This window comes from Vombatus ursinus, unplaced genomic scaffold (genome assembly GCF_900497805.2).
Source record: "Vombatus ursinus unplaced genomic scaffold, bare-nosed wombat genome assembly UNPS02014861.1, whole genome shotgun sequence".
In the NCBI taxonomy this organism is placed as follows: domain Eukaryota; kingdom Metazoa; phylum Chordata; class Mammalia; order Diprotodontia; family Vombatidae; genus Vombatus; species Vombatus ursinus.
Genome location: NW_020954639.1, coordinates 7915660 through 7931151, shown reverse-complemented (window position 1 = coordinate 7931151; position 15492 = coordinate 7915660). Strand labels below are relative to the sequence as shown.

General features: G+C 35.4%; 1 protein-coding gene across 1 annotated transcript in view; it reads right to left on the bottom strand.

The window, feature by feature from the left end:
* PARD3 (par-3 family cell polarity regulator) overlaps window positions 1-15492 on the bottom strand; it is a 659823-nt gene that overhangs the window by 351525 nt on the left and 292806 nt on the right. The window contains exon 3 of the mRNA XM_027841563.1: window positions 5497-5677. Within this exon, the coding sequence (XP_027697364.1) occupies window positions 5497-5677 (181 nt within the window). The remainder of the gene's footprint in view (window positions 1-5496; window positions 5678-15492) is intronic.

Genomic DNA, 15492 nt, shown 5'->3' with positions numbered 1-15492 from the left:
GTTGTCTGGTCCACAATCAAATAAGAGTATGCACAGAACAGTAATTACCAGCGTGGAAGTGTTGATGATCAATGCCAAGTGACTGATATAAACAATATGCCTTATCAGTTTGAAGGATGAAGAGAATGCTGCAGGTTGGTATGGTCACAGAGGGGCCTCAGAAAAGTAAAAATATAAGACAGAAATGGGTAAATACATGCTTTGTACTACTGCTTTTAACAGGCTGTGATTAATAATAATCAAGAACACTTCCTTGTTCCTGCAACACAATGTTTTAATCTCATAACTGCTAAGAACTAATGTCCAACATCACCAAAGAGTCAGAAGACCAGGTTAGGGGCTCAGCTCAGGCATTCATGAGTTGTATCTTCTTGGAAAAGTCACTCTGGGACAATGATTTTACTCAGAAGTAAAATGGGGGAAATAATTATACTACCTCTCTTAGTTATTAGGAGAATCAAATGAGACAAAAGTTGTAAAGTATATTGTAAATATAAAGCATTATATCACTGCAAATCACTATTATTTTTATTACCTAGATATATTCAGATCCTCAACACTGAAAAGATTTTTAGACACTCACACCATTATATCCCATTAGAACTGAAAGCAGACTTATTGGGGGACTGGAGAGAGGGTTATATTCCTAGTTATAATGCCTTATTTATTTCTTAAACAGAAAAAAAAATACCTGCATCTCATTTGGGAGGACTTAAATATCTTCAGTAGGGAAGAATCAACCTTGTGCAAAGTATTTCACATACTTGCTTGAAAAAACAAGTTATTTCTCATTTAGAAGCTTTTTGTGTTAATTTAGTGTTCTAACACAAAGACTATTAACTATAGTTCAAATTTTGTGATCTACTGAACCAAGGGACCAAGCTATGTATTAATACTTCATTTATTACTTAATATTCCTTTGGAAGGAAATGTATTCTTTTATTTATATACACTGCCTAAATATCAAAAGTTATTTAGAAATGAATTTCAAAACCAAATTTTTTAATGGCAATACTGTTTAAGTAAAGTTTAAAAATCTAAAGAAATAAGAGACTTCTTTCTGATGCTGTATACCAGTTTTTTAAAAAGCTCTTTTATTTATGTTATTTAAATGCAGTTCTGTGGAACAAACAAGTTGGTTCACAGACAGTGCACCCGCTGCTGAACTGCTGTCGCCTTGACATCCTGTCTTATCTGCCAAATTGCTCATTAGGTTTGGCAATTTTCACCTGCGCCTCCAGTTTATATTTCAGCAGGGAATAAACATCAGTCTGCTTTAACAATCTTCTGCAGATAGCTTCCAACCTCTCCTTGGAAGCAGAGTCACCCCCATCTTCCTCCTCCCACCCCCCACTAAAAAAAATCTCATGCTATGTACGTCTGTTTTTAAAATGTTCACCCAACTGATGAAATCTAACTACTGTATGGGAAGCTGGCACAGCTTCCATATATTTCAGTATTCCATTGCTTATAACCATACTAAGTTATAGCACATTAACTATATCAAAGCTTTTATTAAAAGGGTCAGTGGTCTTATTATTCACTCAATTTAATATCTCATAGAAGAGATTGCAAGATCAAAGCACCAGAATACTAATTTTTTTTTAAAAAAATTTCAGAACAGGGTATATATAGCTAAAGGAAAAGAAATCCCTTTTCCAAATGGGTGGGACCCACCTAACTTTTAGGAAAAAAAGAATAGTATAATAATTTACAAACAAACAATAGAACCAACATGGCAGCCACAACAAATAAGTAGGTCAAAGTGCCATCAAAGCCCTCCACCTTTGCCCAGGGGCCTTAGTTATTGCCAAGAGTCAATTACAGAAAAATGGAGGAACTCTTTGTGGGCAAAAAGCACCAGAGATATAAAACAAAATGCCTAAAACTCCACAAAACAACTTCAGATGGAATACTGTTTTTCATTTTACAGAAGTAAAATATTCACCACCAACCCTGCAATTAGCTAGAAAATTACAATAATTACAGCAATTTTGTATCCCATCTCCAATCCAATTAATAGATATATGACCTTGTCAACACGTAATAATCAGATTGCATCTACAACAAAACTGGATGGGTTTTATATGCTGAATAGAACTTGTGCAGTAAGGAGGTAATTATTTGAAATACTGAGAATACTATTTGTATGCCACGCTCCACTTCACAAGTTAAAAGGAAATACAATAGGGATCTTATTTCTATTTCCAATATATATTTAAATCAAATACTTGAAATGGTATGTCTAATACCAGTTAATGGTAAGAGGATGGATATCGGCACTGATCTTGGATCTTTTTCAAATAGAAAATGCATCCTGGATAATTTTCTTTTAAGAAAAAGAAATATTAAAACTAAGAAATCTGGAGTGGAGATAATAATCACATTTCACATAGACTTCTATATCCATTACTGAATATTGTTCTAGTATTGTTAAAATTTTTACTCTAAGATATACATACATATGCATAAATATACACACATATTTGTGTTTGTATATTATATATACATAATTTAAATTAACTAGCATCTCTATATCACATAGCAAGAATACGTTAAGTATTTTTTCTTCTTATGACCTTTAAATGGCAGTTAACTTGAAAACAGCCTGGATATTTATGATGTATTTAAAAACTTTTAAAAAGAAGAGAGTCAATTATGAATTATTTTTGCTTTTGCTACATTCAGTATCAACAGTAAGGCCTAGAATTTTGAGCTACAAGGACCCCAGCAGTTATGTAGTCTTACTCATTCATTTTACATATGTGGAAATTGAGGCCCAAAGAATTAGGGAAGTGAGATAAACTTGTCCAAGGCAACAAAGTTTGTGGCAGAGTTGGGCTTACAAATATTATGTCTAATTAAAAGATTCCTAAATGCTTCCTCGTATCATTTCTCTGTGACTTATTCCATTTTGATTTACATAAAGTAAGTTTGAACATTCATTGGAATGTATCTGACAGAGCCAAGGTCACCACTTCCAACAATCTAGTTCAAATGAATACTCCTTGGAGAAGGCTTCCAAATTCCCCCAATAAAAAGTGACCTTGTCCTCCATGGAACTATGGCAGTATTTACTTTATACCTTTCTAATATATTCATTAAGTTTCTATTTTGTCTTATACGTACACATGTTTTATGTCCCATATTCTATTTTAAGTGCCTTAAAGACAAAGATCTTTCTTCCTTATTTTGGTCCCTGAAGATAATAGACATTCAGTACGTGTGGAATTGTTTTTAAAATTTGTTGGGTTTTTTTTTTCAGGTAAAGCCCTCTAGATTTGTCTGAAGTAGGTAAGCCAGTTAAGTTTTTGAGCTTACTGAGCACAAGTAGTCAATATAAAAAGACATAAATCATGAATGTCACCTTGTACACAGTGGGCATCGAACATATTTGTTCATTGACTGTTAAGACTTCAAAAGATATCGATTATAAAAGCAAAACAAGAAAGTGGGATTCACAATCTCTCATCTCTCAAGAGTAGCTGCAAAAACCCATTTTAGCTATGTTGCAACTTTCAGATCTCTTTGAGAAGCAGGCAATATGGATGGTGAAGCTCAAACCACTACCTGGATTTCAAAAGCAAGGTTCAATCAAGGTTTAGTGGCAGTATTTTTTGTGCTAAAAGCAGGGGAAATGAAAAGGACTGTGAAAGATTCAAAATGGAGGAGTTGGAAGGACAAAAATTGTAGAAAATTCTGTTCAGACTATGGCAATACATTGCCTTCCCACAGAAGGAGGTGGCCAAATTCAGATTCTACCTGAGGCCAAATAACATCTGCATACAAAAATCCAGATTAAGGAGTGATTCTTTAGCAAGCAGACCTCCTTCCAGCACATGATAATGTGATTAATAAAATTTCAATAGATAAGAATTTTATCAAGGAGCCAGTTATCTCCTCTACAAAATGAGATATCTCAGTAAATTAAGTACATGGCCAAATTTGTAGACCACATTTACAAAGAAGAATCAAACTGGCATGTCCTACAGTACAGTTTCTGGTCTGGTTTCTACATAAGCCTTTCACTTTTCCACTCTATGCCTTTGTCTCACTTGTGATTGCTTCTTGTCCAGATGATAGAAAGCAATTTCAGTAAGTGGTTAACTTAATTGGTTTGCATCTACACATGATCCTCCAGGGCATCACTTACATATCCCATCATGCAGTGTGTGCCTCCTAAATTCTATGCTCCTCTAGAAATGACACTTGGCTGAAAATTTCTAAGGAGGTGACAGGTTTGTTCACAGTTGAAGCCAACATCATCGTTTTTTTTTTTTCATATTTCTGCTTATTTCCCCCTACCTTGGAGGGACATAAAAATGAAAAACAGTTTCTGCATGTCTATGAAGATTACTTCATTGTACCAGCCAAGTCACTAAAGTGCAATAATCCCCAATCAACAAAAGAGGGAGGGACAGACTAATTTACAGAGAACAAAGTAGAGAAAATAAAACTATTCACACAGAGCTACCTAATGGTACCAATAAAACAACACGGATGCAAAGTGAGGGTACTGAACTTCATGGCCTCTAAGGTCCCCTCTGACTCAAAATCTATGATCCAATGATTCCCATTTAGCAACCATAGCATTATAATTCTGATGTGCTTCAAAGTAGAACACTTCAAAATCAGCTCACTGTCTTTAAACCAGCTCACTTATAAACTTCAAAGTATTCAATGTGCTTTTGGATGAACAATATCATGAGATCATAGATTTAGAGTTGGAAAACATCTTAGAAGCAATCAAATCCAATACTTCATTTTATAATTAAGGAAACTGAGGCACAGAGAGGTTAAGCAATTTGCCCACGATCACATAGTTGGTAAATATTTGAGGTGAGATTTAAATCCAATTCTCCCTGTCCCCTAATGCCATGCTCTGTCAACTTGACCATGGTGTCTTACGTACTCTGAGAAACATTACCAGTTATCATGATTCATCTCAAAATTCAAAGTGTCAGTTCTTTACCCTGATGACCTTTCTTCCAGTTAACTGAACAGATGAGACCAGGTGTATCTTTGAAACAAAACTGCTCCTTTTCCCTTGTTAATCTGACCCTTGGTTGACAAGAGAAACAGCAAAAGAACTATACCATAAAAGTTGTTTATAGGGTTTACTTACTAATTAACTTTGTTCCTTTGCATTTTCCCACTACCCATACTTTGTGTTCAATTTCATTACATCGTGTCAAATAGGGCACTAAGGTAAATAACCATACTTGTAATTTTGCCTGCAATAAGATCATAATTTAAATTTGGGTATGCAATTAAAAGGTCCTATCAGGATAAAGTCAAGTCTATCCAAACTATTAAAATGAAAAATAAGCTTATTTACCTCCCTTGCAAGAGGCATTTATTCAGGCTCTGCTCTTTAATCAGCTTCTGATAAACACAGACTGTGAATTCCATTCACAGTAGCATGAAAGGGTAACAAAAGTTGGGTTCCCTGTAAATTAAGATGAAATGTGCAGAGCAACGAGAGCTTTCACTTACTTGCACGAAGAACGGAAGGCGTGACCTCAATTTCACTTGCTGCTTGGTAGGGTTGAAAGGCTGAAACATTGTTGGCGCTAAGCTCACTGCCAAAAATCTCTGGACTCTGAGTGCCAGTGGAACTGGCGCTGGTACCATCACCTCCATGATGTGGATCTTGTTCATCAAATATAGCGACCAGCTGTTCAAAACAATAAAATCTACAGTTAAATAAAGTCAAATGAATCGGTACCAAAAAGAAATTGTTTTTAATATCCATATATAGAATCAGAAAGTGTTAGCTGATATTTAATAAATAATGCTTATGAAGACTTTAGTTATTAATTTGATCTTCATGATAAATATGGAGGGGCATTTCTATCTATGAAAGATAGAAATGTCATTATTCCCATGTGAAAGACAGGACAACAGGTTCAGAACAATGACATAATTCATTTTAGGTCATGCTTCCAGTAAATAGAAGTTTGCTAAGCCCAAGTCTTCGGACTCCACATCCTGGGGGTGGGGGGCGGTAGGGGGGTGGGGCAGAGAGAGAAAACAACTCCACCAGTTTATAACTTCCTCTCATGTTATAGCAGAATGGAACCTCTAAAGGTTATTACCATCATTTCTTTACTTTTGTGCCATAAATTCAATTGGCAGTCTAGGAAAGATGATTGACATCTTCTCAGAATAATGTTTTATATAAGTAAGGGAAACGATAAATTTCAGTTAGACAGTGAAAACAGAGATATAAGGATGTAAAATGAGCAATTTCAATTAGGGATTTGTGAAAAGAGAGATGTAATTTTTTTCCCATCTAAGTTCATGGACTCCTTAATGTCTATCCATAGACGCTTTGATCCAGGTTAAAAACTTCAGGTCTACACCAAACCCAAATTATGGGAGAAATACTAGGGCCTATAAGTTATTTAGATGTCACCACAGACCTGAATTAACTTAATGAATTAGAAACAGGCTCTAGATCAGAACCCAAGACTCTAGTAAGTAATCAAATACACTTTCCATTACATTTTTAATTAATTACATAGTGGCCTAAATACTACGTAATAAATTAAAAATATAGTGGAAAGTTTATTTTAGACCCTAAAACCTACATATGCTCTGCAGAAAGTGAGGTTTTTAGATCCAAAGAAAGAGCCACCATACAAAGTGGAATTCTAATTTCTGGTGTCTTTTCCTATATGGTGTAAGGATTCCTCATGGTACAGTCAAGAGTGCTGAACATTGGTTCAGAGAAACAAAGTTTGAATCCCATCTCTGCCTTTTAGAATATAATTGACCTTGCCAGATCTTGGTTTCCAATCTATAAAAGGGAAGGAGAAGAGAATAAGAATTTATATAGCACCACTCTGTGCTAGGTACTGTGCTAAATGCTTTATAGATTCTAGCATTTTTGATCCTTATAATAACCCTGTGAAGTGATTACTATTATTATCCCCATTTTACAGTTAAGAAAACCGAGGCAAACAGAGGTTGAGTGACTTATCCAGAGTCACACAGCTAGAAAGTGGCTGAGGCCAGATTTGATGTCCAGTCTTCCTGATTCTAGACATAGCACACACTGCACCATCAGCTGCCTCTAGAAAAAAGGTACATTTGATGATTCCTCTGCTTCCTTCCAGTTAGCAATTTATAGCTGTATTTATCTTTATTATCCTACTCCTGGAAGAACTAAATATACTGATTCCATTATTTTATGTTAATTTTGCCACTTGGCAATCCTAACCAACTCTCAGGCACAGAAAAACAAGATTCTATCTGCAAAAACTACATGAAGGCATATTAACTCAAACCAGAACAATTTGAAGTATGATGTCTCATACCAAGAAAGGACCTTTGGCATGTCTATGAGAACAGTCACCCCTTGACATTTTACCAATAATGGTCTGCCTTCAGAGTCTTTTCTCCCAATTGAAATGTGAAATTTCTTTCAGAAATAATTTCTGAGAATTTTTTTGCTTAAAATAAATGAAAAAAAAATCTGAAAATGACTCACTATCAATTCCTATATTTTTATTTAAAATTAAGCATAATAAAAACATGGTAGATACTTAATTAGGGATTATTATTATGGTTACTCATTTTCACAAGAATTGTTCATGTTGCATGCCAATCTGATTACATACAAATATTAACATTGGTGAACTAAAGCAAAGAAACAATCATTCTCAAATGCATTTCAATGCTTGAACATTACATTTTTATGTTTAATAATGCATGTCCATAAGATCACATGTAAAAAACATTGAAAGACTTTAAGAATATGACTTATTGATTATATATGTTATTCTAAATCTTAGAGTCATCCCTGACTCTTCATCCGCCCACCACATCTAATCAGTTGTCAACTCTACATCCACCACTTCTCTCGTGTCTGTGCCTTTCTCTCTCCTCACCTAGCCATCTGCTTAGTTCAGGCTCTCCTCACCACCTCTCCAGAGAAAATTGTAGGAACGCTCTAACTGGTTTTCTAGTCTGCAGTCTCTCCCCCCTCCAAACAATCCTTCATACTTGTGCCAAAGAGATGTTCCTAAAGAAGTTATTCACTTTTTAACATTTAAAACCCTTCGCAATATCTTATATTACATACACTATCATGTCTTTCAAAATATGAAGGTAATGTCCACCTTCAATTTTTGTGTGACTAAAATTCATATTCAGACAGAGGGCTTTCTCAGGACTATCAAACAGCTAAATGAAGAGATCCATACATATTTTACTCTTTCAGTGGTTACTGGGTGGTCTTTGGTCCTGTCCCTCAGGCAATTCAAAATCCCCATGAACTGAACACAACTCCTGTGACATGCCACTTGCAAATAACTTGGCTAAGACCTCTGAACTCTGCCATAGATTTTCTGTCAACCTCTTGGACATGTCATTTAACCTCTATAAAACTTAAGGCTCTTAGCAGAAAACAAGTCAAATAATTGTCAACAATAAATGCCTGAAAGCATTTTGAAATCTTTGGCAAAACCATATCTAGCACTTAGCAGTACCTGCTAAATGCCACCTTTGCAGGGGGAAAAACAAACATCCAGAGCCAGTCACTATCTTGCCCACACATATACACACAACATTAAATGACACTAATAAAAAGCCTTGCATACATTCTCTGAAAGGAATAAGCAGAACTTGTTTGGTGTGTGGGGAACCAAAGGAAAGAAATTAATCTTCCAGTGGTTTTCTTCCCCTCATAGGAGACCCAGATAAATGTCATCCAGAAAGATCATTCTATCATTTTTTTTTTAATCCAGATGATTCTATTACAACCCTGTCTCCAACTGTCTTATTCTCCCTCGTAGAGCAGGGAAGAATGAGACATTCACTTCCACACATGTTCCAGGGCATAGTTCCAGATTTTGAATCTTCTCAATTTGGTATCAGGATTCCTTGGTACTTCATTTTCTTTGTCAAGTGAGTTTAAAAGGTCCTTTAGAACAAGTCGGGGCAGGGCTGTGTATGTTTTTAAGTGACTTATAGTAACTATGATGACTTTTTCCGTTCAATTTATCCAAGAGATCATTTGGAGTAATGATGAAGCCTCAGAGGAAAAAAAGCCTACCCAGGATTTCTTGGCAATTCACTAGGCTGCTGATACCTCTGCAGTGGAACCTCACACTCTTGTTTCTTGATTTACTCAATAAGAGACTGGTCTGAAATCCCAGATGAAAGTGAAGTACCTATAATTTAACCTAGGTGTGACCTACTAGTAAATAGTGGGCAAGAAAAAAAAAAAGACTCCAGCATCGATTTGGCCAAATAATTTGACAGGGTATTTCACCATTGTTTACCAATGCTTATTATTCTTAAATAAGAATTTTCCATAAATCCACTATGGTAGATGGAGCCATTTTCCAACAAAATATATTTGATAACATTATCTAATAATTCTTCCAAGTAGGCAGAAAGAAAAATGGCAATTAGCAGACAATCCAATGGCAACTCCACATAGCCTGTCCTCATTCTCATTTCTCTTTCTGCACTTAGAAACGTGTCACTCTTCAGGAAGAATACTAAAGACTGAGACTATACAGCCTCCCTGAGCAGCTGATTTCACAGTTTATGAACCTGACAGTATCTTAATTTACATCTATTTCCTCAGGTTCAGTGACTGTGAAGACAAAGGTTAACTAACAGACCAGTATAGCCTTCTATTAAAAAAAAAACCACTGAACTTTTATATAAATCAATGCAAGAAATGGTTAAAATTAGAATATAAACATGAAATTCACCTATTATCACATTCCTGAATTTTAGCCATTATGAAAATGCAAAGCATAAGGGAAAATGTTAAGAAATGGGCATGACCCTGAATATTCTTCCTGACAGTCACCCCCTTTCTTAACCTAAAATGACCTGCCTAGAATCAAGGCATATCATACTCCATTGTCTCATTTTCTTTGCAATGTGAAAATGAAACCAGCTGGAAGAGCTGGTATTAAATTCACTCCACAGTAGGTTTGATAGGAAATTCTCCATACTTGCCATATATTTCAATCTTCTAAGGTCAATAGTGCTATGCCAAACCAATCACATGACAAAATAAAGATATAGTTTATACAGAAGACAGAGTCTGAGGGAGAAAGAAACAACGAGAAGTCATAATGCTTATCCAGTCATAGCATTTTCATTGGTGCACTTGCCCAAGTATCAGAGAAAGGCAGCTAGACTCCCTTATGTTTTTCTTAATAGACTCCACAATAAGATAATGCATCTGAAAGAGCACAGTATTATAGCAAATTTTTTTTAAATCTTCAAGACCCTCAAAAAGTGTATAGAGCATTCTAATTTTCAACAAATCCATGATTGCAAAGTATTCAAGAAAGAATTCTATTCAGTGACAACTGCTAAGGAAACTGGGAACCAGTTTAGCCAAAAATAATTTTAAACTACCATTTTATTTTATGGACCACTATAAATTGCAGATAGATTGTGGGAGTTTGTGGGGGAAGGAGGGATTGAATCTCTGATTTAATCCATACTGGGAATTCCCATCGTGGAGATGACTTTCACCTACCCAGGTTAGCGTCTCTTCAGTAATTGAAAGTTTTAGGGATCTGCTGCCTAGTCACCTAGACATTAAGTAATGTGACAATAGTCATTCAGTATGTTTCAGGGGCAGGACTTAAACTTGGTCTTTCTGATCCCCAAGGCCAGCTCTCTAGACACTAAAGCAAACTGCCACTCAGGAGATGGAAAAGCAGCTATGGATAGATGATTTCCAAACCCACCACAGAGAATGTTATTCAAATCAAAATGGACTTCTTCAATTTTATAAAAATCAAGAGCTTTTTCATGAATAAAATAAATGAAGGTGTGATCTGAGAAAAATAATTTCAGACTCGTTCCTTGGAAAGGACTGACTCAAAATCTAGAAAAAAATTGATAAAAGTATGTACGATTAATACCACAATAGATATATGATCTAAAAATAGGAACTACTTACAAAAGGAAAAAAAAGAACAAACCATATATAATCATGTAAAAAACTAAACTCAAACTGAAAATAATCAGAATAATGAAAGAAATGCACATTTTAAAAATCCAGAGCTATGACCTCATCCTCATAAAATTACTTGATGATCAAAAAAAGTTTTTAAAAATTCTATATTGGTGGGAACACGGGAGAAACAAGAATGATGATTCACTATCGATGGATCTCTGAATTAGTTTAAGTGCTCTGGAAAGCCATTTGGAAATAAGCAAGTTAGAATATTGTTCATACTCTTTGATCAAAGGAGTTTATACACCAGGAATTGGCTATTAGAAAAGAATTAGATATTGAAAGTATTCATAGCAACACTATTCATAATAGCAAAATTTGGAAACCATGTGCCCAAGTGTTGAGGAATATCAGAAGTTAGGTACCTGAATGTAGTAAAATATCATTATTCCATAAAGGATCATGCAAGAGAAAACTTCTAAAATATGGTTAGACCTGAACTAAGTGATATAAAGTGTCCAAAAGAACCAAGAACCAGAAGAACAATTTATATAGTGTGTCCTAGAAATGTAAGTACAGATTTAAGCTAGTAAAGGTGATATCTGCACTAAGACTTTTGGGACACTGCACAAATTAAGATAACATTAAAAAGTCAAACAGGAAAGACTTATATGAACTGATGCTGAGTGAAGTGAGCAGAACCAGGAGAACAGTAACAGCCATATTGTGTGATGACTAACTTTGATAGATTTAGCTCTTCTCAGTGATAGAAGGATCTGAGACAACTCCAAAAGACTCATGATGGAAAATGCTGTCCGCATTGAGAGAAAGAATTACGGAGTCTGAACACAGATCAAAGTATACTATTTGCTCGCTTTTTTTTTGTTTGGTTTTGTTTCTTCATTCTCGTGGTTACTCCCATTTGTTCTAATTCTTCTTTACAATATGACTTGACAACATGAAAATATGTTTAATAAGAATGTGTAAGTCAAGCCTATATCAGATTGCATGCCATCTTGGGGAGGGAGGCAGAAAAAATTAAAAACTCAAAAGCTTATGAAAGTGAATGTTGAAAACTAAAAATAAATAATAAAAATTAAAAATTAAAAAAAAAGACAAATAACTTTGAAATTTGCCTGGAATGTTCTCTCTCCTCACCTTTGCCTACTGACTTCCCTGGCTTCCTTTAAGTCTCCTGTAAAATTCCAGCTTCTACAGGAAGCCTTTATGAATGACTCTTCATTCTAGTACCTTCTCTTTGGTAATTACTTCCTATTTATCTTGTATCTGCTCCTTTGTTTTCTCCCCCCTGGTAGATTGTGAACTCTTTGAGGGCAGGGACCTCTTTTGGCCTTTAGTTGGATACCCCAGGGATTAGCACAGTGCCCAGGCATATAGTAGTAGATGCTTAATAAATATTGGTTGATTGAATGATTGAAAGGCTTAAGAACCTAAATCAACACAAGAACCAACCAGGATTCTATAGGACTGAAAATGAAACATACTACCCATCTTCTGACAGAAAGGACTCTGTACAATGGAGACATTTTAGGAAGATGTGGAAAAAGCAGAACTTGATATTGCTTGACTATATACCTGTTCTCCCCAAAGATGGTTAGAGGAGAGAAAAAAAAAACAACTTTTGTTAATTGCAAAAATTAATCATGTTTTTAAAAGCGAATTAAAAAAACAAAATAACAATACATAGAATTGCTACAATTATTTAAGTGAAGACTGCTTTAAATAGTAACAATGCTAAGCTAAAGAAATGTTGGTTTCATTAACACCTTACCCCTTTTCTCCTCCCCCAGTTTTTAAAGTTGTCCAGAGGAAAAGAAAACCATACAAATTCATCTTTATTCCTGGTAATTTCAGGTACAAGAGTGTAGATGAGGATGATATATTGTGTACATACATACATACATATTCAACATGCACACAGACATGTGTATGAGGGTTCCCAAAAATCTCAAATCCCACTAAGTAGGCAAGTGCCGTCTTTCAATCAGAAAAAAAAAACAGTGTACCTTCAGTCAGAGGTCATTGTTCCCACAAGAGCTAATAGGATCCTATATGAAAGCAGTATTTCTTAATCACAGGTACCTGACATTATGCTATGGTTAGGTATTGAAGAGATAGACATTCACCTGTGACACTCCTAGGCTGCCCTGTTTAAATTCAATATCTGGACTTGCACTCTGATATCCCTCAGGGTGACACGTGCTGTTTCACTGCTGCGCCTTCAGACTAATTAGATTCCTGCTTTAAGATTTGTGTTCAGCTAATAGCCCTGAGTATGTCAACCCCATACCACAATGAAAATATGCAAATGATTATAGCCAGAAGGGAGATGACCCACTTGTCAACACCATAGCAGATATAATGAGGGTTTCCTTACTATCATGAAGGCTGCAGCACTATCTACACCCATTCTTGAGGTACAACTATATACATTATGCTGCTGCTGCTAAAATACAGATAAAAATTGGAGCTTACCTACTAAGATAAAGAAAGGCAATTTTGAAATTGGCAAATCACAAATAGATGACCTAATTCAAAAAGGGGAGGAGGGAACTAATTAGAGCCTAAGGATGATCAAGTGTTGTTTTCTTGTAAGTGACCAGTGTAAAGCCATCATCGAAGCTGTATAGAATCCAAGAGCAAATTAATGAGGTAGCAGCAAATTATCATTTGGACATGAAAGAAGTAACTATGAAATCAATTTGTAAGCTTTCTGATGACTGAACTTACTTTAATGACATGGAGACAGCACTAAATACTTAATCATTCTATGAGCCTTACTTGCTGACATGGTTCATTAAAAACTCATTTAAATAAAGCTACTGTTTCATTGGACTAAGTGACTACATAGTAAAGTAACACATTTCTACCAAAGTGGCTTGATTACCCTCCCCCACCACAACCTCAAACTCACTAACAAAAATGAATTTTCCAAAGGAGAAAAAATTATCAGAATCATGAAGGAATCTTAAGCAGATGGATATATTGATTAGTTCCTGCTTGATTTACAAAGCTGAAATTCAGCATGCCAGGGTATGACGGAATCCCAACTCTTAAGAACCAAACTGGAAAGGTCGGCAGGAGCCTTTTTATTGTTAGACCATGGACAGCTAATATCCCTCTACTCCAACTTTCCAATACACAGCTTCAGCCTTAACTGGCCCAGGTGGCTGCGATGAGCCCTGCCTCAGGTAACCTCAGGTACTCCCACAATATGGCTCTCCTCTACCCACTAATATCCAAAGAGAAGTCCATCTTATATAATGTGAGTGAAAGGAAAATGGAATTTATAGATCACTGAGAATGGTAGCCAACTTTATTTTTATGATATCTGTAGAGAAATCATTATTAATAAGAATCAAACAATAGAATTCCATTAACATTGAAGCTCTGGAAGGATGATGATCTGGAGAGATGACGATCTAGATTTCAAAGACCTAGGTGCAAATCCTTGCTGTGTTGCTATATTTGTGACCTTGACCCATCATTTAATCTCTCTGAGTTCATCTGTAAAATAAGGTTGGACTAGTTGATATCTGAGATATCTCCCAGTTCTAAATCTAGGATTTCATTCACAGAAACAAAGGGTGATATGACTCAAGTAAAAAGAAAGTAATCTTAAACTACTTAGCCTATCTCAGCCACCAACATCCTGAAAGTCCCATTCTCTACATTATATAAAAAGGAAGCATCATCATCAGCACCACTACCAGTATCAATATGAAGAACACAAATAAGTGTGGGAATATATGAACAGATGCAAAGGGAAGTAACAAACCAGGAAGATAATACGCACAATAATTATAACTGTTAATTATAACAGAAAGAACAGCAATAAACTAATCAAAACAGAATGGTGTGAAATTTTAATAACCGAGCTTTGCCCCAGATATGAGAAAGCTTCTTGCCCCTTTCTTTGTAGAGATGGGGTTTACAACTAGAAAACCCTGAATATGATGATGTTTTCAATGCTGGCTTGTTTCGCTGAAAACTTTCCTTGTTTTTTATTTTCTATTATAAGGGATGGTGGTTGGGACTTGGAGAAGTAGGAGATGGAAAAAATAAATAAAATTTTATTTTTTTAAAAAAGTTGATTTGCATTCATCAAGAATGGCTAAAGGCATTGTGGTACATGCATATACTGGGATGTTACTGTACTGTCAAACAATGAATGTCAAGAATACAGAGAAGCATGGGCAGATTTGCATGAACTGATACAAAGGAAAGATAGCAAAAATAAATATACATACATACATGTATACATTCTTGCATACATATATACATACACTATACACACACATGTAACTGGAAAGAACAAAAAAAAAAAAACCACAACCCTGAAAGCTGTATAATTATAATGACCAACAAGTAAAAGAATACATCCCCTTTCTCTTTGGGGATTGTGAAACACTGCATATACTTACAGATTCACTGGTTGCCCTAAACTGCTTTTTCCTCCACTTCCTTTTTTATTCTTTCTTACAAGAGATATCTGTTTGGGTAAGGGAAGCACATACCAAGAAAACAAG